Source organism: Amia ocellicauda, chromosome 14 (genome assembly GCF_036373705.1).
Source record: "Amia ocellicauda isolate fAmiCal2 chromosome 14, fAmiCal2.hap1, whole genome shotgun sequence".
Classification (NCBI taxonomy): Eukaryota; Metazoa; Chordata; class Actinopteri; order Amiiformes; family Amiidae; genus Amia; species Amia ocellicauda.
This window is the reverse complement of record NC_089863.1, coordinates 19,503,872-19,531,124: the sequence shown is the minus strand read 5'-3', so window position 1 is coordinate 19,531,124 and position 27,253 is coordinate 19,503,872. Positions and strand designations below refer to the sequence as shown.

The following is a 27,253-nucleotide window of genomic DNA, read 5'->3' as shown; positions in this document are numbered from 1 at the left end:
TTGTAATTTTTTGTATGTTCTCTTGTTCTTATGGACACTTTAACACAAAAACAACCAAAAAGAATCCAACTATGTGGAGAAACATTGAACTCTGTTTTAGTAAAGTGATAGGTGTAAGAAAACGCAGAAGGAAATGTAATAATCAGAGTGCCTGGATAACTGATGATTAATTAAAAAAAAAAACATGCTTTAATTTGAGCAATCCACCTGGAAAGAGTCTCCAGCCAACTAAAAACGTATACCACTCGTTTTCAGATTTAATTAAAATACCACAAGGATTCGTTTTTAAGTAATGTTAATTTATTAATCTTTTGAATCACATTTAAAAATGAATCATTTTAAGCACTCTGTACAGCACAGCAAGCATTACAGCATCTCTCCTTTCACAAGTCACCTCTGGTGATTGTCAGCATTACAATCAAACACTAAAACTTAATGCAGCCTTGACTCCTTTTCTGTCTAAAGAAACTCATGCACTGTGTTAATGGATTGATATTCTCAATGCAAGTCTGCTCTTTCCTAGTTAAAATTACATGTTGGTTTCAGTGTATGTATTGTTTTTCACAATAGAATACACTTGGAGAAACTCCCAGAAAATCACATTTGCTGGGCAGCAGCAAAGAGCCTCTGACAATCATAAAGCTATCATAAAATATGCAGTGACATATTTGCTCTGTATGTTTAGTTAAATGCTATCTACAGTGATGCAATAACTTCTACATCCTTAACTATTCTCTAAACTTTAACTCTAAGAGACTGGAGATATTGTCAGTGGATCTGGGTTGTTGCCATACTCATGATTACCAGGACAGAAGAATGGATAGAGTTTCTCAGTGAAGGTGTCAGTAAATGTGTAGATATGAGTCCTAGCCTCCACATTATAAAAGGAGACCTGCCCCTTTTCATAATCCACATAGACCCCCAGCCTCTGGGGCTTCAGGCTCAGGGGGAGAGAGATAGAGGGGTCAGCATTGGCTTTAAATTCAGTTCTGTTTCTCAGCTCTACTGTCCAGTAGCCATTCTTAGGCGTTAATATGACTGAACCCTTTCTGCTGACAGACTCCCTGGCCACGCCAACAAACCATGAAATCTTTTTCCTAACTTCCACCTCCCAGTAGTGTCGTCCTGAAGTGAAGCCCTCTCTGCCCAGGACATTGATAACATTATCAAATCTCTCTGGGCTATCGGTGAGATTTTGTCTTTTGTCTCCCAGTCTTATTTGTTTCCCATCTTCAGACACGATGAGAGATGCATGTGCAGTATTGGGATTGAAAGTGATACTGACTGTGGAGAAGAGAAGAAAACTGAGGACTGAGAAACACACAAGTCACAAAATTAATTCACAAACAAATCAAATGAGTTTAATTTGGACTAAAAAGTTCAGAAGATTTCTTTGTAGATATACTGTTCTTGGTAAATCATCCAGGACCAGATGCGTACCTGTCTCCTACACTGGGTTTTATTGCTTCTTAATTTCTTCATCAGGTTATAACTTAGAGGACAACTATTGCAGTTTCAATGTGGTTTATATGTCCTTATGTGTTGGTAGGTGTGACGAGAGACTTTGACAGGGGACAAGGACTCGGATGCGAAGAGAAACAGAATGGTCAGGCAAACACAGGGTCATGGGCTGGCAACAGGTACAAGAGAGATGAGACAGCAGTCATGGTCGGTAAGTCATTCAGAAGGTCAGGCAATCATGCAAACAAACTATAGTAAGGAATCCAGGAATCATAATATGGGCAAAATTAGAGGGATATAAATAGTGATGGAAAGGGCAGGGTTAACTGGGAACAGGTGTGCTGAATGATATGATAATGAGAGAATTTAACAGATCAAATTGAAGGTGAGCAGCAATCCAAATGTGGACAATGGGGCCTCTGGTGGTAGGCCAAGGACATTCAGTGCAAAGTGATCACAGTATGAGTGTACAGTACAGTATCCAAGATTTTTCTGTTTAACTCTATCATATTAGCATCTTGTAAAACTCAGAATTTGCTCTTCCTCTGATTATAGTTCATGGCTTTACTAAATTTTAACACAAATGCAGTGCTGTTGAAATCAATTGCTGAATGCAAGCTTTGCCAGAGAAAGATCGAAGAAAAGCTGGGAACAACAGGCATCTTTTACTTGTACACCCCATGGGCAGGGTTTGGGGCATGGCATGCACCCCTCCACCAAAAATAAAATAAAATGGAAAAGTGTATTAATTATTTTCAGTATTTTACAATTAAGATTAAACATAAATTACATTTTGTGCACCCGATATTCCTAATTTAAGGAGCAAAGCAAACCAGAACCCAACTGCAATCCTGGCCCACAGGGTCAATGTATAGGCATGGACTTATGTGTGAAGTTTCATATGTGTACTATATTCCAGTGTGCAGATTATGTGTAGCATGTGAGACATGGCACATACATTATATATCAGTGGCCTATGGTGGCCATACTGTTAGGTGTAGCAGCTGAGTCTAACAATGTGATTAGTACTCCATACTAGTGTCATTTAAGCCCAATTCTGTAACAGTGGGCATTACGGTTGTGGAGAAGAAGGCACCAGAAATGTAAGTGAATGCCACAACTCCATTAATTATTATTATTATTATTATTATTATTATTATTATTATTATTATTATTATGTTTTTCTAATCAATAGTGACTTACAAAACATAAGAGCAATACAAAGTGCAAAAATACAGTACAGTGCAAAGCATAATACAATTTACAAATTCCAATTTACAAACATGTATAATGGTTGGGCTTCCCCTACAAGTCAGATAATTTTTAGATGCAATACCTATATATTTTTTAATAGCATGTAGTATGCAGGAAACTTATCATTAACTGATTTTGACTGGTCAAACTGTTATTCAGATGTCTTGTTTTCTTTGGTAGATACTTTCTATTTATTTTTATTTTTATTCCATGTTCCTTCCTCCTTATTGTAAGTATCAGGTATTTCACTGTATCTTATACATACTCTAGATGTATCACATCGGTAATAAACCAAAATGGTAGCATGTAATGGTAGTTTGGTCATGAATCATTAAACAATTAAAAACAAACAAAATATTACCTGCTGCCTCATGAAGCCATGTCCACACTGAAAAAGAGAAGCAGATTTCTTAATATCATTCTGACAATGTATGTTACAATACTTATGCATATATGTCTCAACATATAGTGCATTTTTAATCCAGGGGGCCTTATTCAATATAAAACTATTAAGCTATTTAAGTTTTAACTTGGAGTGATATTTGATGGACTTATCTAAAGAGAAGCAAAAATAGACATTCAGATTTTTTGTGTGAAAGTTACTGTTGAACTGCTGGCGAATAATTTTATGTAGGATTTACATTACATTATGGTAAGAACAGTATGTATATATTAATACAATGTTTACATATGTGTAACACCAGGGAGACATGATTGATTTTGTTTACTTCATTATTTATTGATGCTGTTGGTAATATAGCTGATAAATAGCTAATGTCATATAAGTTAAAATAATAATTAAAAAAAACAATTAAGGGTAATTAAATAATTAATGTAAACCATATTTGTGATTTTAAGTGCACTCCAACACAGTACATTGCAACTATACATACAAGCTATTAAATTAGAAGTTAGATCTACATATATTAAAACTAATATCTATTGGAATCTATTGGATTTTCTCTTAAAAATGTGTTACAATCAGTGCATGATGCTCCTCCTCATTGACTATTCACAAGCACACAAGGCAGCCCTCCCCCTGCTACTGGGCTCAGCTGAATCAACACCAGATGCCCTATAGAGTGAAACGGGCCTCTCATATCCAGTCCGTAGGACCGAATGAAGTAGTGCGGCAAAGCCCAGCATACAGCTGCATAAATGGCAATCAAAGTGGTACCAGGTTCTCAGGCACTGGGATGCATCCAGAATCATAGGCCATGGCAATCGCATGAACAATCCACTGGGACAGGTGTTGTTTGGACAGGGCCAGTCACAGTGTCCATGCACCATAAGACACAATCAACTGGTCTGTGTGACGGATGGACCCCTCTGGTGCGGTCCATGTAGCACTGCAACGCCCTCACAGGGCAAAGCAAATGCAAAAGGCAAATGCTTTACAACATCATGTGTCTGTTGGTCCCTCCTGTTATGGATGTATGCTTTGTATTTTATATTAACTGTATATATATAATCTACTTTTTAACTTCTATACTTCTGTCATATTTAAACTGTACCTGTATTGTGCTTTATTTGAATTTTGTAACATATTACTGAACTGTTTTATTGCACATGTAACTTGTAAATTGCCTTGGATTAGGGTGTTTGCCAATAAATGAATAAAAACAATAAAATAATGTCTCTCCTCCTCCAAAGAGAAGGGAGGAGGATGGAATGCCATTAATTCCACTGGCCTAATTCCATTGATATGGAAGAGGGAGAGAAAAGCAGGGTTAAGCTGGAGCATATCCCTGTAGCCATCTCCAACAAGCTGGGAACAAGAGGGATGCACTGAAAGTTCATGCAGCTCGCTCATGTGTGTTACAGACACAATGGCCATCATTAAAAGCAGTCCTCAAAAAGACCAGCTTTAGCTCAGCTGAGTGAAGTAGCTCATGGGACTATGGAAAGTGTGTCCAGCCCTACATCAAGGTGCCAACCAGGGAGAGAAAGAGAGGGGGGAGGCTGAAGCCTATGTGTACCCTCCAAGAACTGGGAGGCCACAAAAAGGTCTCCATACAAGCGGTTGTGGCTCCTAGTTATACGCTGAACCTTGACTTTCCATCATTCAACAGCATGACCAGCAAATGTGAAATCACTTCCTAAGGGCAGGTGACTGGGTCATGCTCTCTGTCCAGACACCATGTGTGTAAGGACTACCAGCAGTAAGAATACTACCTCTACCTCAAAGAGGGAACCCTCACTCACCCACTGACACATCAGACAGCCAGGAGGCACTCCCATTCAGGGACCCAGAACCAGTTGTAGTACTGAGGAATGTACCAGGTGGCAGTACAGCACATCACTGGAGAGAGCTTATTAGTAAGCTTTACGCCAGAGGGAATCTGTGAATAAAGACAATAGAGTATGCAGCTGAAACAATCAGGAGCTTCACTATAGGGATATAGAGTTACAGTATATAGCTTGAAGTATATATCTAAATACTGACAGAAATAAATCTGGTACTGTGTCAGTGCCTGCCTGTGCACTAAGGTGCAGGGGGAGTGCCAGGGAAAAATACACTGCCAATCAGAGAATGGGTATAAAAAATGGCAAAGGCCTTGAATATCCCTAGTAGCACGATGGAGATGATTATTCAGAAGTGGATGGTATATGGCACCACCAAGACCCTGCCTAAAATAAACCTTCCCCCCAAACTAGATGACTGAGCCAGAAGGAGACTGATCAGAGAGTTTGCCAAGAAGCCAATGGCAACTCTGCAAGAGTTACAGGCCTATATGTCCAAGACGAACATATGTCCAAATGAACATGTGACAACTATAACATAAGCACTCCACAAATCTGACCTGTATGGTACTCAAGAAAGCCCAACATGAGTCCTCTTTGAAGTATGCCAAAAACATTCAGGAGATTCTGTAGTCATGTGGCAAAGAGTACCCAATGAACGCCATCCCTACTGTGAAGCATGGTGGTAGCAGAATCATGTTATGGGGATGTTTATCATCAGTAGGGACTAGGGCACTTAACAGCATAGAAGGGAAAATTTAATGAGTAAAGTACAGCAAAGTCCTTGAAACTGCTTGAACAGTTTTGTAAAGAGCAATGGTCAAATCTAGGTGTGCAAAGCTGGCACTGTATAACACTCAATATCCCAAATTATTTGAAAGAATTGTAAGAATATGTACCGCTGATGTCCAACAAGTGGAAAATTATCAGAAAGCCGCATTACTAGATATTTGAAAGGGAACTACATCACATCACACAGATTCCCTAGTGGAAAGTCATTCACATTTGTTAAGTGATTTACCTGGTTTAAGGGCAACTCCCTCCTTTCCTGTTGAGAAGCAGATATCGTGTTACAGTTGTATTGTCTTTCTACAAACAGCTCTTATTTACTTGGACTTTCTGAACATCAAAGATAACACTTTTACATGTACTCAACACTTCAAATTTGATTATAAACATAAATGGTATCTTCTTTCCATATAATGTGAAGATTGTAGAGACATGTTTAAATCAAAATAAAACTCCCAAACTGTCTTACATTACTAAAACAAACATCAATTTAATGAGTTATTAAGTTTTGTTTCTTCACAAGAAATGTTTATTATTTGGCACTGTTAAAACAATCATCTTTTAATTTACCACTGATCAAATATAATCTTCCAATTTACCTTTTATCAAATTAAATTTAAATTTAAATAATTGTTAAAGTCCAACTTACTTGAATATTCAGATAATACACCATTGACTGAAAACAGAATGAATAGTTCATCAGTATTTATCATTTCACATGTTGCAATATTATTGAGAAAAAAGCTTTCCATCAGAAGTAGAAACAGATGGATTTCCTTGTAGTTAGAGATAGAGAGAAATAGTATTTGAAACTGTCCATCTAAACTCCTTTTTAATACTCTATCCTTTTCTAATTTACTAACTGAAAATCATGAACTGAATGAGCCCTTCCCTGTCAGTGACTAACCAGATATGGATTCATATTTGTTCAGCAGAAGCTTTACAACATCACTTTCCTGAATATTAGATTTCCACCTCTTCCACAATGCTCGAAAAGTTAAAGCAAAATCTTGAATAGACTCATCTGCCCACTGCATACGCTCCTTACACGACCAGTGATCTCATCTTGATAGTCCTCAGATACAAGAACTAGTTACCTGCTCCCTAGCAATGCCCCACCATTCTCTAGCAACACCATAAAACATGTTACGAAGTGTAGCTAATATTTCAACATTAGTCAATGGCCTTAATGCGAGAAAATCACATTTTGCCAATATATAAAAAGGGATATTTTGTCTTCAGGTCTACCAAAAAAGGGAAATAATTGTACTTGTAATTTTACAAATCTGTAGTGAAACCACTTTGATCATTACCACCCAACTGCGCCTCTACTGGTGTTTCAGGTACAACTATTTTCTTTTGTACTTTAACCCTCCTACTCAACACTTCATTTTGTTCAAACACTACCTTTAGATTAAGGTCCAGCTGCTTACTAACAGAATCCATTCCCTCTTCAGTTCATTCATTTAATCTGTTCCTTCAATACAGCACATAACTCCATCATGTCCTTCTGAATCCTCCAATGTTATATTTATACTTTGTGTGGTAGCTCTAATCACTTCTCACTAATCACTCTAATAATTTCCTTTCTCTCGGGATGTCTGTATATTGTGCACAGTCTGCTTCAGAAGCACAACAGACCTTCATCTTTTTCCTTCATCATGATCTGATCAGGAGAGTGACCTGGCACTGTAATTGTCTGTGTCCATGCAAACTGTGCTTCTGTGACACAGTTCAATTATGTTTTAAATTTAGAGGATCACACTGGAAATCTCAATAACACAGAAAAGGATATTTGGCAGATGTGATTTGAAAAAGGGGAAAATGTAGGTTCGGAAGTAATTTCTAAAACCATGATTAAGTTACTAAATTAACAATTTTAAAGGGGTTTCTCTACAATATATCGTTTCCACTTTCTGAACCTTTAAACTTATAAGTGAAGTGTTTTGATGACATCATTCAAACTTTCAAAAGCTCTCTTCTTTCAATAGCAAACAATTATTATGCCTTGTGTTGAAAATGATGCTGAAACTACTTTTCTTTGCTTGTTTTATTGCTTCCTGATTCCCAGATGCTAATATCTGTAATATGTTGGTTAGATATTGTTGGTTAGATTTAATGCTCAGTTGAAACAAACATTCCACACTTGAAAATGAAAATGTATGTAACTATCAAGATGAAAAAATAAAACTAATGAAATGCAATTTCTACTATAGTATTTATTTTAAAACAAAAGGAAAGATCAAGACAAACTCACCAGTCTTGCTTCTGTTATTGGGGAAGCACATCTCTATGGGGAGATAACCTGCCTTCATACTATTGTATCTGCTCTGTAATTTGGATTTCTCAATCTTCTCATCCAGCACTTCCTTCTTTAGTTCTGGGCGACACAGACAGCAATAGATTTATTCTACAGACCACAGCATGATATAACTAATAATTAACCTATTTCACCCAATGTTCTGACCAATTGTCTAGATATATATGATATTTACTTGTTTCGTTTTTTATTATTATTTATTTATAGAGAACAACTGGATTATAATGAATATAGAAGTGGAATCTGAATATTCACCAGTGTTGGATTCTGTCATATTCTTGTGGTTTCTCAGTAGATCTGAATGCTCTTGCAGGAGGTTGGAATGGTTTGTCTGAAGGGTCTCCTGTTTTCTCTGCAGTCCTGCATGGGAGACAGAAGAGGTGTAAACTGGCCTGAGATTATTTAATGCTCTTCTTCACACTGGAGACATCTTGCCTTCATATTAAGTGTCCTGCAGTTTGGAGTTTTCACTCTCCTTGTTCTGCAGGTGCTTCCTCACTCCTCGGGGACAGAGATTATGTTATGTTTCATAGCACAGTGTCACCTAGTTATTGAACCAGTGTACATAGGGATATTCCATGGTAAAAATACTGAGAATGAGCCTGAAGCAGAGACGCGGTCAATGGCTCAAAACGCACCCCACTCCCAGTGCAGTCAGTAACACATACCTCCATCACAATTCAGATATTTCAAACATGTCTAAGCCAGTGTAAATTCATATGAAGAAAAAATAATGTGAGAGACTGTGTTACCTTAGAGCTCCAACATATAACTGACTTGTTACAGCCAGGAGTCAGTCTTATCTACTGTTAATACCCATGCCTTTCCCACTTCCATTTAGTAATTTAAGTAAAGTAAATGTTCAATTACTACACACAGAGATATACATGAATACAAACCATCACAGCTGGCATTCAAACTGCTGTATCTGCTCTGTAGATTGGAGATTTCATTCTCCTTGTTCTGCAGTTCCTTCTTCAGTTCTAGGTGTCAAAGACAATAGAAGTATATCTTAGTACACAGTATGACATCACAAATGGATCAACTTCACATGAGGTTTAGCCTCAGGGGATATTATATCAAGTATTGTATATATGGTTTTAGTTGCTGTATTGAGAACTTGCCTTTAAAAAGTGTAAGGATGCAGAGCAGATTGTCTTTGTCCTTTATTTTCAGAACAGATCATTTATAATGAAGAAGCAGAAAACTCTTGAGTGTCAACTATTTTTTCGCTTAACAATCTTATACTGGATTACCATGCAATGTCTTTAGACAAGCATTGGCAGTGACTTTCAATGTATCTCTGCCATTGGATGCCACCCTTCTAACAAGTCAGTTCATCAAATGTCTGCCCTGCTAGTGCTGCCCCGATCAACTGCCCCAGTTTCCATTGGTAGAGCAACCACACACAAGCCAAAGATCACCATGCTGGAGTGTCAGGTGGAGTGGTGTAAAGCTCCCCACCATTGGACTCTGGAGCTGTGGAAACACGTTCTCTGGAGTGATGAATTACGCTTCACCATCTGCAGTCTGAAGGACGAATCTGTGTTTGGCAGATGCCAGGAGAACACTACCTGTCCAAATGCATAGTGCCAACTGTAATGTTTGTTGAGGATGAATAATGGTCTGGGGCTGTTTTTCAAGGTTCAGGGCTGGGTCCGTTGATACCACTGAAGGGAAATATTAACACTACAGCATACAATTACATTCTAAATGATTTTGCGCTTCCAACTTTGTGGCAACAGTTTGGGGAGGCCCTGTCCTCTATCAGCATGACAATGCCCCCGTGCACAAAGTGAGGGCAATACAGAAATGACTTGTAGAGATCTGTGTGAAAGAACTTGACTGGCCTGACATCGAGCCCTGACATCCAGTGGAAAGCCTTCCCAGAAGAGTTGAGGCTTTTACAGCAGCAAAGGGTGGATTAACTGCATATTAATTCCCATGATTTTGGAATAAGATGTTCGATCAGCAGGTGTCCACATACTTTTGGCAATGTAATGTATATGATAGTTAATTATTTATTTATGGATAATTATTTATTTGTAGCAGACAACTGGATTGTAATGAAGATTAGCAGTGCAATCTGAATATTCACCAATGCTGGACAACTCTCTGTCATATTCTTGTGGATTCTCAGTAAGTCTGATTCTCACTAAAACTAATTCTTACTAAACTGGTAAAATACAAAGATGGTGAACTGCTCTTTACATTGTGCCATTCGTTTATTTTGCTTGTTTAGTTTTAAAACTATGAAAATAAGTGTTTACTGATAATAATGCTTTACCACATGTTACACAAAGAACAAGGTTAAAAGGTAAAATGTGAACTAAATACTGAATCTGTACTATTGGTAAAATACATTAATCTGAACAATATACTACCTTAATCATAACAGAGATATTAATTTGTGGTTATAACTTAGTTTTGACTGTAAAAATCTAAATTAATCTGTGAGTTTATGGGCCAGATGATGAAGGTGCATTGTTTTCTATTGTGAAGTGTGTGTGCTGTAAGATAAATGGAAAATGATGTAACTAGGAAAGGTATTCTGATTAATATGCAAACTTTTCACATAATAAAGGAGCCATCTTGGAAAAGAAAGGTGAAATGTCTAGGTCTCTTTATTTTTCAGTAATCTGGCAACATGTCTTGCCATCCCTAGACCTATAACAGATTCTAGGGGTTTCGCCCAGGATCAGTGTGTGATATTGCTGCAAATACACATGATCTGAACCGGTAGACAGCAGAGCAAGAAAGTCTGCAGTGCGAGTGACAGTCAGCAGAGGGAGAGAGGAAACGAGTCGGCCATTTCCAATGAAATCCGTAGCAAGAGCAGCCAGGGGAAGTGCTGTGCTGTTGGGAAAGTTCCAGAGAAAACTGGAGCGGCTCGGACCACGATCAACAGGATGGCTGAAGATATCACCCGCATAGAAACTGTCTGGAACATTACTGTTGTGCAACATCAGCAGGGAGCAACTGAAGGAGCTTGCAGAGTCCCCAGAAGAGAAGACTATCTTCACAGATAACAATCCAGTAACTTATGTGATGAGTACTGCTAAACTCAATGCTACTGGACACCGCTGAGTAGGTGAAGTAGCAGACTTACATTTTGATATTAAATAGAGACATGGCAAAGTCAATAACGATGCCGACACATTGTCTCAAATCCCCTTTGACAATGAGAGATATTTAGATAAGTGCAAACAAGAAATTCCAAAAGAAGTTGTGACACTAATGGTATTCAAAGAAAACAGACACCGACAATACCTGAAAGGAAGAACTCTTTACCTCAACCATATTACATAAAAAAATTTACTAAGCTGAGAGATCATTACTGAAGAGTGGGTGGCAGTGTTACAATTATCTGGGGCAGTGGTTTTCAAACCGGTCCTGGAGTACCCCCTGCCCTGCTGGTTTATGATCCAACTGAGGTCTTCATTGCTTAATTGAATCCTTAATTGACCTAACAAAGCAATATAGCATTCAATTGAGTAATTAAGAACTTAAATTAAAAAGCAGCAGGGCAGGGGCTACTTCAGGACTGGTTTGAAAACCCCTGATCTGTCCATAAGACACCGGGAGTTAGAACCTTCTTTTCAAATAGTGATGAAGCCAGCTCGGAAAAACATATGATTATTTCATGGTACAAATCTTGAGAATGAGCCTGAAGGAGGGATGTGCAGAGACACTGTCGGGGGCAGAGGCTCAAAAAGAAAATGGGGACCTCCACCCATTGCAGTCAGTAACACCCTCGTGCAAATGGAATAAGAAACTTGGGAAGGGGGTGTAGGAACTTGTCTCAATGGCAACACAGAAATATACATGAATACAAGTTCACAGTTCTCAACAGCAGTCTAAGTTCATTGAATATTGAATAGTTTATAAGCAAATAATGATGTGTGTGGTGATTGGGCGAGAGCACAGTATTGAACACAGGGTATACAGATCGTGAGGACCGCATGTTGATCAATCAAGCAAGACACACACCCACCCCTGGTGTACATTTCCCCTAATAAAAGGAGGATAGATCGAACCACAATAACACGTCTCCGATCTATGTAATATATAGTGTTTAAACTTGAATGACTAAAAATTATAATAATAATACAAGACAACAGGATTATAATGAAGTGTGGCAGTGAATATTCACCAGTGTTGGATCTCTGTGAGAGGGCACAACCCTCTATAATTTTCTTAACATCTCTCGAAAAGTCTGAAAACTCTTGCTGGAGGCTGGAATGGTTTGTCTGTAGATTGGAGATTTCATTCTCCTTGTTCTGCAGTTGCTTCCTCAGTTCTAGGTGACAAAGACAACAACAGCATAATTATATTTTAGAACACAGTATAACATAATAAATGGATCCACTTCACACGTGGTTTAGTCTTTTACATATATACTGATCAGCCATAACATTATCAAATTGCTCAAATAGCTCAGATTGCTGAAAAATTGAATGCTCGTTCTCATAGAAAGGTGTCAGAACACACAGTGCATCTCGGTTTGTGGCGTATGGGGCTGCGTAGCCGCAGACCAGTCAGGGTGCCCATGCTGACCCCTGTCCACTGCCGAAAGCACCTACAATGCGCATGTGAGCATCAGAACTGGACCACGGAGCAATGGAAGAAGGTGGCCTGGTCTGATGAATCATGAGTTCAAGGTGTTGACTTGGCCTCCAAATTCCCCAGATCTCAATCCAATCGAGCATCTGTGGGATGTGCTGGACAAACAAGTCTGATCCATGGAGGCCCCACCTCGCAACTTACAGGACTTAAAGGATCTGCTGCTAATGTCTTGGTGCCAGATACCACAGTACACCTTCAGAGGTCTAGTGGAGTCCATGCCTCGACGCGTCAGGGCTGTTTTGGGACCTACACAATATTAGGCAGGTGGTCATAATGTTATGGCTGATCGGTGTGTGTGTATATATATATATATATATATATATATATATATACATACACACATATATATGATTGACATTTGCCATGTGTCCGGTCAATATCTAGTCTAGCATAGCCTAGTTTAAACTTTGTAGGAAAAAAATATAGAATGTACAAGTCTGGTGCCCAAACACACAAGGAGCGAGACAAGACAAATAGTATCATTTCCTCATGTGTCCACTAACAAGCTACTTCTCACTGTCATCCAGATGTTGTGGCTGAATCCCATACACCTGCTGCTAGCTCTGCTGTTGCTAACAGTGACACGATAGACATGGACAAGTGCAGTGAAAACAGGAACTCCACAAAACAGCGTTACATATGGCATGTTTTCTTATTTCGTATCTGTACATGTTTTCTTTCTTGCATATATAGACCTGCTTGATTCAATATACAGTGATAGTAATGCTTGTTTTGTTGGGTTTGTATAGTCTAAGATCTGGTAAGGGGGACAGGGACATGCTCCGCCCCTTTAATTAAATCCTCGCTCCTCCCGATAATATAATATAATATATACACTGCACAATAGGTTATTCAAGAGTAGTATACAACATAGTACACACACATTAAAATCTGATTTAAATGCTCTTAATTTTTTCTTTGACTTTGTTTGTCATTATGTCCAGTTCTCAAATGTATTTATTAGACCAGGGTTTTTCAAACCGGTACTGGAGTACCCCATGCCCTGCTGGTTTTTGTTCCCAACTAGGGGGAAACACAGGCAATCAGGATGAAAACAAAAGCAAAACAAGAAAATAAATGTCCAAATAAATGGGGTGCTCTGGGCAGTCAGGGGGTTGCAGACTCAGTCCTCCCTCTCATCGGTTAGCTCCCTACCCCAGTGAGGGAGTGATATTAAATAGACAGGGGCGCTGCCGCTGACGTCACAATCACCTTGGTGCTCATTGTTCTCGGCCGTGAGTCCGCAGCCTGTTAGCGAGGGAGCGACAACACAGCTGCAGCACATGAGCACCTAACCAGCGGCGTCAGCAGCAGCCGTGCCCTGGCAGACAGAGGCCTGTCACAGTATATTGCTTTGTTAGGTCAATGTAGGATTCAATTAAGCAATTAAGACCTCAGTTAGAACAAAAACCAGCAGGGCAGGGGGTACTCCATGACCGGTTTGAAAACCCCTGTATTAGACATATGATTAAGAACCCTGGCATTAGATTTTAATTATAATAAGCACTTAACACAAATTTATTGTAAACTTTTTACAAATGTATTATTATTCTTAGTAATATTTAATGATTTAATGATAAAAGCATAAAGAAATGACAGCACAGATAAGTAGATGTGAATACCAGTTATCTCAGCGTTGCTGTTCTCCTGCTCACTGTGCCGTCCTCTCACCCTGAGGAAAGCTTGCTCGTCTACTGAACCAAAGAAAACTGAAAATAAACCAAACACACAATCAACAAATATTGTGACAGTAATGGATGGATATATCCGTATATACTTTGTCCTCCCTACAAAAGGACCATGCCATGAGCACTGTGTTGTTAAATACTTTGAGAGAAAGATGTGGAGGGTGACTGGGTGAATGTTTACCATTTGTTGTAAAGAATTCTGCTTTTGTGTGCTTAATATGTAGTGTACTGGCTTTTGATCATTGGACTGGATTGAGAGCCTGATTTGGAAGACCACAGTAGTCTAGATGGCTGCTCATGTCAAAGTGACAGCCGGAAGTCTCGCCCTCCAGACGTACCATAGACCGGAAGGCCCACATCACCTTCTTGTTACCCCCACCATTGAACCGGAACTTCTCTCTCCTTCCCAGCACCCTCTGAGTTACCCTTTGACCCTCCCTGTCAGCCATCTTGGATGGCAGCCATTTGTAAGGTCATAGGTCATCTGGTAAGATGGCAGCCATCTTGGATGGCGGCCATTTGTAAGGTCATAGGTCATCTGGTAAGATGGTAGCCATCTTGGATGGCAGCGATTTGAAAGGTCATAGGTCATCTGGTAAGATGGTCGCCATCTTGCTAGGGTGACATCCATCATGGTGAGGGTCCGAGGGTACCTCACCCTGCTGGTGTGGAGGTGTAATGTTTAATAGCATAAACTGTGTTTTTAAGGTTATATTGTTTTATGATACTGTTTTAGTAATTTAAAAAATAAGAAAAGTTTTAAATACATATACATTTTTAAGGTTATATTGTTTTATGATACTGTTTAAGTAAATAAAAAGAGAATATATATATTAGGTTATATTGTTTTATGATACTGTTTTAGTAAATTAAAAAATACAAGTTTTAAATACATATATATTTTTAAGGTTATATTGTTTCATGATACTGTTTTAGTAATTTAAAAAATGAGAAAAATTTAAGTATATATACATTTTTAAGGTTATATTGTTTTATGATACTGTTTAAGTAAATGAAAAGAGAATATATATATATATATATATATATATATATATATATATATATATATTAGGTTATATTGTTTTATGATACTGTTTTAGTAAATTAAAAAATAAAAGTTTTAAATACATATATACTTCTGAGGTTATATTGTTTTATGATACTGTTTTAGTAAATTAAAAAATAATAAGTTTTAAATACATATATATTAGGTTATATTGTTTTATGATACTGTTTTAGTAAATTAAAAGAGAATACAAAATTAAATTAAAATTAAAGAATAAGAAAAGTTTTAAATACATATATATATTTAGTATATATTGTTTTATGATGTTTTAGTAAATTAAAAGAGAATACAAAATGTTTTATATATATATATATTGTTTTATGATACTGTTTTAGTAAATAAAAAGAGATTAAGAAAATATGTTTTTATATTTTATTTTAGGTTATAATGTTTAATGATTCGTTTTAGTAAATTAAAAAATTAAAAAAATTAAAGTTTTATACATATTAGGTTATATTGTATACATTTGAGAAAAATAAAAGTTGTAAATACACATATATATTTTATTTTAGATTATAATGTTTGATTATACTGTTTTAGTAAATTAAAAAAGAAAAATTAATATTTACCCAGAGTGGGATTTGAACCCACATGGACATACGTCCATGTGTTTTTAGTTTATATGTTTTATGATTAGGCTTAGGATGATACTGTGTTGGCAAAATAAAAAGGTAAGAAAAAAATCAATTAAGAAATGTATAGACTTACATATATTGCATGTCATTACATATATATGTGTATATATATATCCTAAAGAGATTTAGGTATATATGTGTGTTTAAGTTTATATATATATAGTTTATATTTATCAAAAGAAACTAAAGTCTAATACACCACTTTTCTTAGAGAACAACAGTGACATGTATAATATTATATCTGTACATTTTGACCAGCGTGTAGCAGGGCTTAGACAATGCTGTGCGCTGGGATTTAAAATGACTCTGTAGGTCAGGGCTTCAAAACCCCATTTTAACATGGTCCATTTAGTCTTCAACCCCAAAAATGCAAATGTTTTTTGTATCATATGTATTACTGTTGTATTACTATGTACATTCATGTGGTTTATACTTTTGACATAATTATCATATTTTTAAGTACAAATTAATAAATACAAATAACAAATACTATATAATAATAGTAACAATAATGCAAAAACATATTAAGCAATCATATTTTTACTTACAAAATAATATATATATAAAATAACAATATAATAATAATAATAATAATAATAATAATAATAGAGAAAGTCAAGAAGTCAAGAAACACACACAAAATGAATGAAAGAACCCAACACACAAAATGAAAGAAAATATATCCCATTCTATGGAGTGTACCTATTTTCACTTGACTGAGATAGTTTAGTGTCTCTATGTATTTCACACTGGGAATGCTTCAAGACTATTAATGATTAGAACAAATGTACTAACAAGTAGAGAACAACATTAGAGCTATACCAAATCCTTATTTTTTAAACATTCAAGAGAAAAGCTGACTAGTCACCTTCTGTGGTTGTAAAAATGTTAAATAGGTTATTGTGTGTGTTGGGTTCTTTCATTCATTTTGTGTGTGTTTCTTGACTTCTTGACTTTCTCTATTATTATTATTATTATTATTATTATTATTATTATTATTATTATTATTATTATTATTATTAAGGACATCAGCTCATGTATGACAATATTTATAATTACATTAAAGCTATATATATAGCTATATAAGCTATATATCTCTCTGTGGATAAACCAGTATTAACATGTTTACCTTGACATGAAAAGATTTCAACTTGTTTACATTGTTTTTGAACAAAAAATGGTAATCTGAAGATTTCATAACTGAATAACTGTTTTGTTTGAATATGGTGAAATACTGTACACCCCAAACTGCAATACAGACTAAGATTACAAGAGAGCATAGTAAGTGTAGCATGGTAAAATAATAAAGTACAAAATACTCATTCCATTTAGCCAGACAGACAGTAAGATATACACATATTTAAAGGTAATCCATATATACACAATTTAGATAAATAGTTCATGTTTAAGAATGAGATTGTCTAAATGATCAGGACTGAACATTTCTAAGCAGATATAATCCGTAGAAAAGAAGTGAAATGCTCATGCAATACCACAACATCAAAGTGTGTTTATTTTTTTACTTAATGTACTTGTATCAATATAGAGTGAGAAAGTATAGGACGGTTTTAAATAATTTTAAAAAACACTCTGAGTACTGGGTTCGTAGGCCTACTACATAAACACGAGCTCTCTGGCTCTGTCGTTGGGGTGTTATGGCCAGGCCTGGTTGTAGGGCCTTATCTAGAACGTAGCCATCGCTTGCTACTGATAACCACATTCAGGGCTCTGCCGTTTCCCACCCAATCTGATAAGTATGTGCTGTCCTTCTCCAGGACACTAATCCAGAGAGAAAACTAAGAATAACAATAAAAGAAGGAATATGTAATCAGACCCAGTTTCATGGTTTTTACTACAGAGCAGTTTAATTATTGCCGCACAGTCTTTGTGTGCCATATTCAGTTTACTTATTTTAATAGCATAAATTAGTTTTTTCTATACAGTTCCCTTTAAGAGACCAATATTGACACATTTCTTTCTTTTTATTATTATCACTTTTAAGCCTTCACTAGTCTCATAAGGGAACACATGCCTGTGTAAATATTTCTGTTATGTGCACATTTTAGGTATTCAACATATTGATAATGGCAAAAATGATTAAGGTTTAATTAAAAAAATAGACAGTTCTTCGTCTTTGGTTAAATCCCTCTCACTTTGTTAATTTTACTAGTAAGTCAAATTGAGATTTTAAAAGTTGGTACATGTGAGACCGAGCCAAGAAGGTTTAATTCAGACTGTGAGTTGTTTATGTACATGGGTAAATTACTTTTGCTAGCCTAGTATAGTACTATATACCAATGGTTTATTGTCCTTCAGGCTAAATCATTTTGTATATCAAACAATGGTGAGTGCCATATTCTGAGTAATGTACTTAAACTAGTGCTAATCATACTCTGAAACCAACCCATAGAGAACAAGGTGAAATCTGGATTAATGGCAAAGCACAGCCATAAACTGTCAACATAACATATAGATGTCTAATTGTTCTGAGCACTCATCTTACATTTCATAAAGAAAAGCATTTCAATCTAAGCAATTGTTAGGTATATACTACGTATTCCTGTTATTTCACTGTAATGACAGAAATGAGAAGTTTCTTTAGCACACTCACATTTATTTTTAAAACAGTTACTAAATAGCCAGTTTAGGCCTTCATCTTAGTTATTTCTAATAGCAAGAGTGCTTAAAATTATTAATTCAATGATATATCTTTGTTCCCCCTTTTTCTTACTGCTCTCATAAAAAAACATTTTATTCAAGCAATAACAGGGTAGCCTAAATATACAACTTATCTTAAAGTACAAGTCATCTGGAAGCTGTGTATGGTCTCAATGCATTTGATGCTGAGGATTATGTAACTGATTAACTGAAAATGGTCAAAACAGTGGACTTTTATTGAATGTTAAATTTGACAGTGTCCTCTCTTAAGGAGCTGCTGTCTGGGGGCGTTGCTGCTTTGGGTGTGTCCAGTGCCATTTCAGATAAGAGAGGCTCTGCAGGACAAGCAGGACAGAGACCCGTCTCACAGACACCCTGCCTGCTCTGCATCTCCCTTTCCCCTCTCCACCGCTCACAGCTGAACGATACTCTGAGTCTTACAGAGAGCGCTCAGCTTCTGACGCTGAGGGCAAGACCGGGCCTGGCTCCGAGCCTGAGGAAAGCCATGAGGTCATTCAAATTGATTTAATTTCTATACTGTGAAATGTCAGATTGAAAGTGGTTTCTGTTCTTAATGTTTGTATTGTTTATGTATTTCATGTATTTTTGTACAGTTTTGTGTTGACGAGTCCTACATCAACATGAATGTGAATTTCAATGTGAAGAGCACGTGTCATGCTCTGTAATGCAAGGGAGCAAGGAGGGGCTGTAGAGACACTCATAAGAGGAGCAGATTTAACACTTTTTTTTTAACTACTAATTTGTTCTATTTTAATAGAATATGAAATGTAGTAGAAAGTTGTATCAGATCAGACCACTGGACAGAAACACCCCACCAAGAGTTTTCATGTTTCTGCCCTTGTGTTACAAGTCACCTACAAACTCTTGACAGAGTGGATGAGGGTCTACAGCAGAGGTTCCCCATCCTGCGGTTGTGACAAAGTCAGGGTGAGTTTTGTTTAATATGTTTTAAAATTATTATTATTATTATTATTATTATTATTATTATTATTATTATTATTATTATTATATTGTTATTTTATATATATTATTTTGTAAGTAAAAATATGATTGCTTAATATGTTTTTGCATTATTGTTACTATTATTATACACTCACCTAAAGGATTATTAGGAACACCTGTTCAGTTTCTCATTAATGCAATTATCTAACCAACCAATCACATGGCAGTTGCTTCAATGCATTTAGGGGTGTGGTCCTGGTCAAGACAATCTCCTGAACTCCAAACTGAATGTCTGAATGGGAAAGAAAGGTGATTTAAGCAATTTTGAGCGTGACATGGTTGTTGGTGCCAGACGGGCCGGTCTGAGTATTTCACAATCTGCTCAGTTACTGGGATTTTCACGCACAACCATTTCTAGGGTTTACAAAGAATGGTGTGAAAAGGGAAAAACATCCAGTATGCGGCAGTCCTGTGGGCGAAAATGCCTTGTTGATGCTAGAGGTCAGAGGAGAATGGGCCGACTGATTCAAGCTGATAGAAGAGCAACTTTGACTGAAATAACCACTCGTTACAACCGAGGTATGCAGCAAAGCATTTGTGAAGCCACAACACGTACAACCTTGAGGCGGATGGGCTACAACAGCAGAAGACCCCACCGGGTACCACTCATCTCCACTACAAATAGGAAAAAGAGGCTACAATTTGCACAAGCTCACCAAAATTGGACAGTTGAAGACTGGAAAAATGTTGCCTGGTCTGATGAGTCTCGATTTCTGTTGAGACATTCAGATGGTAGAGTCAGAATTTGGCGTAAACAGAATGAGAACATGGATCCATCATACCTTGTTACCACTGTGCAGGCTGGTGGTGGTGGTGTAATGGTGTGGGGGATGTTTTCTTGGCACACTTTAGGCCCCTTAGTGCCAATTGGGCATCGTTTAAATGCCACGGCCTACCTGAGCATTGTTTCTGACCATGTCCATCCCTTTATGACCACCATGTACCCATCCTCTGATGGCTAATTCCAGCAGGATAATGCAGCATGTCACAAAGGTCGAATCATTTCAAATTGGTTTCTTGAACATGACAATGAGTTCACTGTACTAAACTGGCCCCCACAGTCACCAGATCTCAACCCAATAGAGCATCTTTGGGATGTGGTGGAACGGGAGCTTCGTGCCCTGGATGTGCATCCCACAAATCTCCATCAACTGCAAGATGCTATCCTATCAATATGGGCCAACATTTCTAAAGAATGCTTTCAGCACCTTGTTGAATCAATGCCACGTAGAATTAAGGCAGTTCTGAAGGCAAAAGGGGGTCAAACACAGTATTAGTATGGTGTTCCTAATAATCCTTTAGGTGAGTGTATAGTATTTGTTATTTGTATTTATTAATTTGTACTTAAAAATATGATAATTATGTCAAAAGTATAAACCACATTAATGTACATAGTAATACAACAGTAATACATATGATACAAAAAACATTTGCATTTCAGGGGTTGGAGGCTAATTGGACCATGTTAAAATTGGGTTTTGAAGCCCTGGCCTACAGAATCATTTTAAATCCCAGCGCACAGCATTGTCTAAGCCCTGCTACCCGCTCTCAATGCCGTTGTTGGCTCTGTATTAGACAAGTGTCTAAAAGTTGCATGAATAGATTAATAATACCCCTGTGCTACTGGTAAACCTGTAAGTTTACATCATACTTTGTGTAAGTGTTGGACTATGTTGAGGGTGAGCCTATTTGTTTCTGTGTCTGTGAAATAAGCCATTTTACAAACATAGAATTTGTAGTGATTTTTCAGAGTTTCAGGGTTTAGTAGAATACAGTTTTGGGTCGTCTAAATATGACGTTGTGCTTATTTCAGTCTGCTGTGTGCGTTTCCTGAAGACTGATTGCATTTTCACTATGTAGTTTGCAGATTACTCCTAGACGTTATATATATATATATATATATATATATATATATATATATAAGTTTACAAAACTTAACATTTGCAGTAAAATACCTTTTGTGATTATTATATCCTTGCAATGTGGTCACTATTTTTGTGTTTTGTATGTGTTTCTTGCTTGCAGTTGTCACCATGTATTCGTAGGTTTGTTCCATGTTGTGAAATGCTTGTTTGTCACAATAAAAGTCGCCATTGTGTGTGTGTGTTTGTGTATTTTATTAATTCTATACATTTGAGCACAAACAAATGATATTATATATAATTTTATACATATGAGTATTCACAAATAGTGCTTCACTGTGTCTCTCTCTGTGCTTCACTAGTCTTTAGTGTCTATTGATAAATACAACATAAGATATATATATATATATATATATATATATATATATATATATATATATATATATATATATATATATATATATATATGTTATATATATATATGTTATATGTATATATGTATGTATATATATATGTATGTATGTGTAATGAAATTAAATGCAGTATATTCTTAAATATGATACATGTTAAGGCTGGTCAAAATGTACAGATATAATATTATACATGTCACTGTTGTTCTCTAAGAAAAGTGGTGTATTTGACTTTAGTTTCTTTTGATAAATATAAACTATATATATAAACTTAAACACACATATATACCTAAATCTCTTTAGGATATATATATACACATATATATGTAATGACATGCAATATATGTAAGTCTATACATTTCTTAATTGATTTTTTCTTACCTTTTTATTTTGCCAACACAGTATCATCCTAAGCCTAATCATAAAACATATAAACTAAAAACACATGGACGTATGTCCATGTGGGTTCAAATCCCACTCTGGGTAAATATTAATTTTTCTTTTTTAATTTACTAAAACAGTATAATCAAACATTATAATCTAAAATAAAATATATATGAGTATTTACAACTTTTATTTTTCTCAAATGTATACAATATAACCTAATATGTATAAAACTTTTATTTTTTTTAATTTTTTAATTTACTAAAACAGTAACATAAAACAATATAACCTCAGAAGTATATATGTATTTAAAACTTTTATTTTTTAAATTACTAAAACAGTATCATAAAACAATATAACCTAATATATATATATTCTCTTTTTATTTACTTAAACAGTATCATAAAACAATATAACCTTAAAAATGTATATATATTTAAAACTTTTCTTATTATTTAAATTACTAAAACAGTATCATGAAACAATATAACCTTAAAAATATATATGTATTTAAAACTTGTATTTTTTAATTTATTAAAACAGTATCATAAAACAATATAACCTAATATATATATTCTCATTTTATGTACTTAAACAGTATCATAAAACAATATAACCTTAAAAATGTATATGTATTTAAAACTTTTCTTATTTTTTAAATTACTAAAGCAGTATCATAAAACAATATAACCTTAAAAACACAGTTTATGCTATTAAACATTACACCTCCACACCAGCAGGGTGAGGTACCCTCGGACCCTCACCATGATGGATGTCACCCTAGCAAGATGGCGACCATCTTACCAGATGACCTATGACCTTACAAATGGCCGCCATCCAAGATGGCTACCATCTTACCAGATGACCTTACAAATGGCTGCCATCCAAGATGGCTGCCATCTTACCAGATGACCTATGACCTTACAAATAGCTGCCATCCAAGATGGCTGACAGGGAGGGTCAAAGGGTAACTCAGAGGGTGCTGGGAAGGAGAGAGAAGGTCCGGTTCAAATGTGGGGGTAACCGGAAGGTGAGGTGGGCCTTCCAGTCTATGGTACGTAGGGAGGGCGGGACTTCCGGCTGTCACTTTGACATGAGCAGCCATCTAGACTACTGACCACCCTGGAACAGAGCAGGACAATGATTATGGATGGACCCTGGCTTTTACACTCCAAACTATCAGACTGCCTATGCCATCTTAACTTCATAAAGTACAAAGAGCTTCAGAGCTGGACAAAGTAAGCAGTGGCCTGATGATAGCTACAGCTGTCTGCATAGGTGAGTCAGGCTTATTGTTTTCATAGGAAGCATTCAGTTACAATGCTTTTAATTCTGTTATTTGCATTAGTGTAGTGAAATTTATAACAGTTGCTTCCAAATGGGTTTAACTTAAATGCTAAATGCTTTTTTAAATGTGTTTTGTTCTGAATGTCTGATGGCTATCTGGCTGATTGAAGCGTGAGACCCCATGTCGTAAAATTGTACAGACTTCACAGGTGTCACCCTGTCTAGATTCCTCATGGTCAGCCTGCTGTCCAGTCCAGAGTGGGAGCAGCTCTGACAGTGAACTCCTGCTTGTTCAATACTCACAGTACACAGCCAGTCCAGAGATGAGAGTGAGGATCCACACACAGGCAAGGAGCAGTGAGATCCTCTTGTACAGAGACACTCTCCCATCACTGCTCTTCTGAGGTCCTGGGAAAAAGAGCAGGTTCCTCCTAAGACTTATTTTAAAATAATCACTTTGACAATGTTTTTTAATTGATTCAGTTTGGCTCTGTATGTCAGAAGGAGAGTTCAGATGTTCCCCATCTTATGTAAGGGTTTCATTATGGAACTCTCTGTGTAAGTCAGAAATGCACTACTTGCTCTTTATGGATCTAGCACAAAATGATCATAACGGGGTCTATGAGAAACGTTTTGTTTAATTTCTGGGAGCCCAGTCGAATGTATGGAAGTCAGGTGTTACGTAACCCAGGGAGTGCCTGTACAACTACATTTAGAGTTATAACATGGAGCATATTGTTGATTTAAGGAAATTAAAAATAAAGATGTGACTTTCATGCTGAGATTCTAGTCTACAAAGAGGAACTATGTTACAGCACATAATAATTAGGACTTGGAGGGAAAAAATCAGTCTCCTTCATTCTTGGTCATCCAGTTTGGAGGGATGGCTTGATCTAGGCAGGGTCTTCGTGGTGCCACACACCTTCCACTTCTTAATTGTTTTGCTATATGGGATATTCAAGGCCTTTGATTGATCAACTTTTATATCAACCCAGCTTCACTTGGTGCGTGATTTTGAAGGAAATTGGTTACACCTTTACTAAAATTTAGGATTGCTATTGCAAGGCAGGTGGGTACTTGTCCCAACCAGTTATTTTATTTGACATTTTTTATAAAAGTTTTACACATTTTTAGAAATATTTGTTTCTGTTCTGCTGATAGCGCCCTGGTGGCCTCGTAGACTCTGGTTCACGGACCTGTCCTGGACAGAGAGCCCTGGCAGCTCCCCAAACGATTGGACTTGTTGTCCCAGGTGCATGGTACACTCTGGTACGCCAACCTCCGTGGTAGTAGCCACTATTCAGTCAGCGAGAGCTCCCTCTATGAGGTCACAGTATTCAAACCGCTGTATTCGGGGTCAAGATGGTGTCAGGACACAGTTACCTGCCTCATTGGGGTCATATTGCAATTTTTAGTTGAGCTGTTGGACCAAGGCAAGTCCCCGTCCACGTTCAAAGTGTATCTGGTGGCCATCTCCGCATGTCATGTCTGGATTGATGTGAGTCCCCTGGGTCTCATTTTCTGGTGGCACAGTTTCTGAAGGGAGCACACAGGCTGCGGCCTCCCCTCGCCCCTTCACTGCCCACATGGCGCCTTGATGTAGTGCTGGATGCAATTTAGTTTGTACCAAACATGGTAGAGCCACCATTGCTACTTTGATAAGTCAAAAATGTGTAAATTTACATAAAAACTGGAAAAAAATTGTATAAAAAGTGCATACATATTGATATCTTTGATTCAGATTTATTTAATGGATTGGCATTATGTGAAAACTTCTCCATATGAAGAATGACTTATTTCACCATTCAAGAAACTGTATATTTCTGAAACTGAAACTTTGACTCAAAATGGATGTTGATGCATAGCATGCATTTTTCAATTCCTTAATCCATTGCTTGTTTCTCTTCAATTATGAAATATTACAGATCCCCAGTTTAAATGTTTCCCAAATTAAAATGATATCTGTAAACCTCTCTAGATTACATGTGAACTCCACCATCTGAATTTACTATTCTGTACTCATTAGGTTCAGGTTAAGAGAGATTAATAAATATTACTGTATTGCTCTATTTTAATTTTCTGGGTACAAGGCTGAACTATGACAGATTTCACATTTGAATTTGAGTCATGACACAGTGGTGTTACAGTCATCATGAGATTTCCCTGAACGCCAGTCCATCTAAAACATTTCGATACAAACGTCTCTTGCTCTTAATTGCTTTTGACTGCTGTTGTCATTCTAAAGAAATTTGTTTTACTCTTCCTGCTTTGAGTTAAAGTTACAGAACTGCAATACAGCAGCCGGATAGTAAAGATGTTTCGAGCCCAGCTTCACACTTCATCGTGCTGTTTTAAATGTGGAAGGAATGTGAAATGTTATATTTATTTTTGCTTGGCATGTAATTATGTGTGATATCATTTTTTCAAAGGGGGATATCAATAATAAGGAAATTATTTTAATATGATTCTAATATATTATTTAATATAGATAAATATAGTAGATATGTTCTGGATTATTAATTTATAAAACCAAGCATACCCAGATAATCAGCTGCATCTCATTGGGACACCCCAAATTGTGGTCCAAGGTTTGTACAAGTGAGTCCAATTAAATGCAGGAATAAGCAGTATTATGATTAATTATACTTCTTGGGAGATTAAATTCCAACATAACAGATATTGGCACTTGCATAAAGAGAAAATATTCATAATTAGAAAGTCTGATTGTGTTTTTAGATTGGATGCTGAACTGTACCTTCAGTGCTTCTTGGCAGGGATGTCTCTGGTTCAGGTTGTTTCATCATTGACGCAGGATTAACAGATTTTAGCTCCACATTCTCCCAGAGGTTGTTTTTCTTCATATCTGCTATACTGCTGTCAGACAACATTTCTCTGTGAATGTATTGCTGCTTTATTCCTGACCACACTGGCAGGGCTGCCCACACTCACACATTTTGCATGTTACACAAACGTTTTAACACAATTACATACCTACTCATGTGACAAACTCATGAGGCAACTGAGCCAATGAGTTCTGTTTGTCCAAGAGTATACGTTTCAGAATAGAAGGCTACTTCCAGAAAATAATGTTCAGCAAGAGCCAGAGCGGGAGGGGGGTCATCAACTTTACTGTGATGAGCTCATCATTGTTTTTAATAAATACCGTCCTCTTTTCGCTACTGTAAGCTGGAGTAAATGTAATAAAAATAATAATAATAATAATAATAATGCGATACAGATTTAATTTTCCTAATTATAAGAGTACATTACCTGATTAGTAAATTGTTTATGAATGAATGTGCTATTTGGTTAACACATATACATTTTATTTGTCACTAGTTATTGCATTATAGCATTTCTAGCAACATAGCAAATCTGTTCAAAAAACACAACTAGATTCTCTAGGATAAGTAAATGGAGAGAGAGAAAATATCTGAAAGCACTGTAGTCTCAAAAGCTAAATTAACATTAAAGTAGTGTGTTCAAATAAAACTCTGAATTGAAAGGAAAGTGGTCTGCTTGAGCCTCTACCCACGCCAGAGTAAG

At 36.5% G+C, this 27,253-nt stretch overlaps 1 protein-coding gene and 1 pseudogene across 1 annotated transcript; one reads left to right on the top strand and one right to left on the bottom strand.

The window, feature by feature from the left end:
• The window catches only part of LOC136767321 (E3 ubiquitin-protein ligase TRIM39-like), a 260,729-nt pseudogene that overhangs the window by 68,788 nt on the left and 164,688 nt on the right, over nt 1–27,253 (top strand).
• Nucleotides 279–26,750, bottom strand: LOC136767841 (E3 ubiquitin-protein ligase TRIM39). The gene is made up of 11 exons (XM_066721876.1): nt 26,463–26,750; nt 24,011–24,115; nt 14,317–14,403; nt 12,222–12,368; nt 8,968–9,051; nt 8,324–8,428; nt 8,006–8,128; nt 6,398–6,424; nt 5,981–6,007; nt 3,077–3,103; nt 279–1,284 (listed from the first exon to the last, which is right to left on the bottom strand). The coding sequence occupies exons 1-11, from the start codon at nt 26,593–26,595 to the stop codon at nt 749–751; spliced, it is 1,401 nt and encodes a 466-aa protein (XP_066577973.1). The 5' UTR covers nt 26,596–26,750; the 3' UTR covers nt 279–748.

Excerpts from the sequence above, each read along its gene's own strand:
- LOC136767841 (XM_066721876.1), bottom strand. The coding sequence starts at position 26,595 with ATGTTGTCTGACAGCAGTATAGCAGATATGAAGAAAAACAACCTCTGG. Across the intron at positions 14,404-24,010 it reads CTCTGGACTGGCTGTGTACT|TTTTCTTTGGTTCAGTAGAC; the intron begins GTGAGTATTGAA and ends GTTTATTTTCAG. Across the intron at positions 3,104-5,980 it reads GGGAGTTGCCCTTAAACCAG|TGTGGACATGGCTTCATGAG; the intron begins GTAAATCACTTA and ends TCTCTTTTTCAG.